This window comes from Bipolaris zeicola (genome assembly GCF_000523435.1).
Source record: "Bipolaris zeicola 26-R-13 unplaced genomic scaffold scaffold_133, whole genome shotgun sequence".
Taxonomy (NCBI): domain Eukaryota; kingdom Fungi; phylum Ascomycota; class Dothideomycetes; order Pleosporales; family Pleosporaceae; genus Bipolaris; species Bipolaris zeicola.
The window spans coordinates 1-1,737 of NW_006912182.1; the positions used below are offsets into that span (position 1 = coordinate 1).

General features: G+C 32.8%; 1 protein-coding gene across 1 annotated transcript; it reads right to left on the minus strand.

Annotated features, from left to right (window-relative positions):
- Nucleotides 1-319: 319 nt before the first annotated feature.
- COCCADRAFT_101857 (uncharacterized protein) lies at nucleotides 320-475 on the minus strand (the record flags this gene model as incomplete). The annotated part of the gene is made up of 1 exon (XM_007716272.1): nucleotides 320-475. A coding segment is annotated over one exon (156 nt), but the record flags the coding sequence as incomplete, so codon positions are not given.
- Nucleotides 476-1,737: the final 1,262 nt, after the last annotated feature.

Genomic DNA, 1,737 nt, shown 5'->3' on the forward strand with positions numbered 1-1,737 from the left:
TATCCTCACGAGAGAGCGATTCTATATTGTTTTGTTGAGACATTGTTGCTTAAGGTGAAAGAAGGTATAGTCTTGGCAAAGGTGGCCGCTTCGCTTACCCGGCCGCTTCGCTTGCCGCTCACGTTATACAAAAATAAAAACAGAATAAGCTAGATAGGCCTACAGCGTGATAATTGGCCGTAATAAGAGACTTCTATGCTGCTAATCCCCCTATTAGCTAATAGCGCCGCAGCTTATGCCTTATTATTATTAGAAAACCCTTAAACTCAGACTCCTCCTAATCTTAAAAGCTATTATCTTATTTATCTTTCTTAGCTCCCTAAGCTTTTAAAGCCTCATATTGCTTATCTATAAGGTAGTTACTAGTACTATTAAAATTCTCCTTATCTTTATTATCTACTTCTTTCTTACACTTATCGCTACTATAACTTTTGATATAAGGCTTATTATTAGCTAACTCTATATCTAGGTTAAACTAATTATAGATAGGTATAGGCTTGCGTTTCTTAGCGCTATTAGTAATTGAACGTAATAAGTATACGTAATAACTTACTCTTATTAGAAATTAGTAACTAGAGTTAACTTATCTAGAGAGAGTGCTTTAATAAAAGCTTACTACTTATCCTTCTCTTATTTACTATTAAATAAGTTATTTTAGAGCTTATATAATCTATTCTAGTATTTATCGTAAAGGGGCTTCTCTAGAGTACTACTAGAGGTAAATAGGCGAGTAGTAGAACGAGACTAGCGTAGCTAAGATAAAGAGCTCCTACTAGCCTCTTAAACGTAGTAAAGGGTTTCCTTATATCGCCTTTATTAATCTTATTTTAGATCTTAGACTATTTCTTATAGACTATCTAAAAGGCTTCCTCTAGCTACTTAGCTAATTATTAAAAGTATATGCCTGTAATAAATATTTATGATAACTAACTACTATGCTTATTACTAAACTACTATTTAAGAAGGCGCTCTTCCTTGTTAACTTTAAACTAAGCTTTAGTGATCTCTAGCAGCTTATTATAGTTCTTAGATGCCTTTACCTTCTTATATAGGTGGTGTTTTGCGCTATAGTTAGAATTCTTAGCTTTATTAAGAGCTTTGTTCTCTTAAGTTCTTAGAGTAGTAAGATCTCTCTAGGCAATAGCGCGTAAACTACTGCTTAGCTAGGCCCTTAAATAGGATAGTAAGACTAGTTGGGTGCCCTTTTTGGGAGCTACTAGAGCTACGTTTAGTAATAATGTTATTAATCTTATCTTACTCGCAGTTGAATCTCTATATAAGTTAGTAGCTGTTGTTATAATAGAATATGATAAGTATCTTAGTAATTATCTTCTACTTCTCTAGCGTAAAGCCTACTAGTATTTTAATAGAGTGGGGTGTAGCTAATCCCTCTAGGATACTCTCTAGAATACTCTTATCTATAGGCTCTTGCTTAACCTCCTATTTAGCTAGCTTTAATAAAGGTATATAAGAACTATTAAAAAAGCTATCTAACTATTTCTAGAAGGTAGAGCTATAGATTAGTAGACGTGATAGTAGAAAAGTATTTTTTAGAATATCTTTATAGCGGCCTAGGCGCGTTAGCGTTATAGTTAGCGCGTAGCTAGCGTTAGAGCTGTTTTTTCTATTATTAAACTTAAGAAAAGTCTGAAAATTTAGATTTTAGTATAATTTTAAAGCGTTAATAATGCTCTATCTAAGAGTAGATTATTATAGAGATTTATTATAATGTAGCTA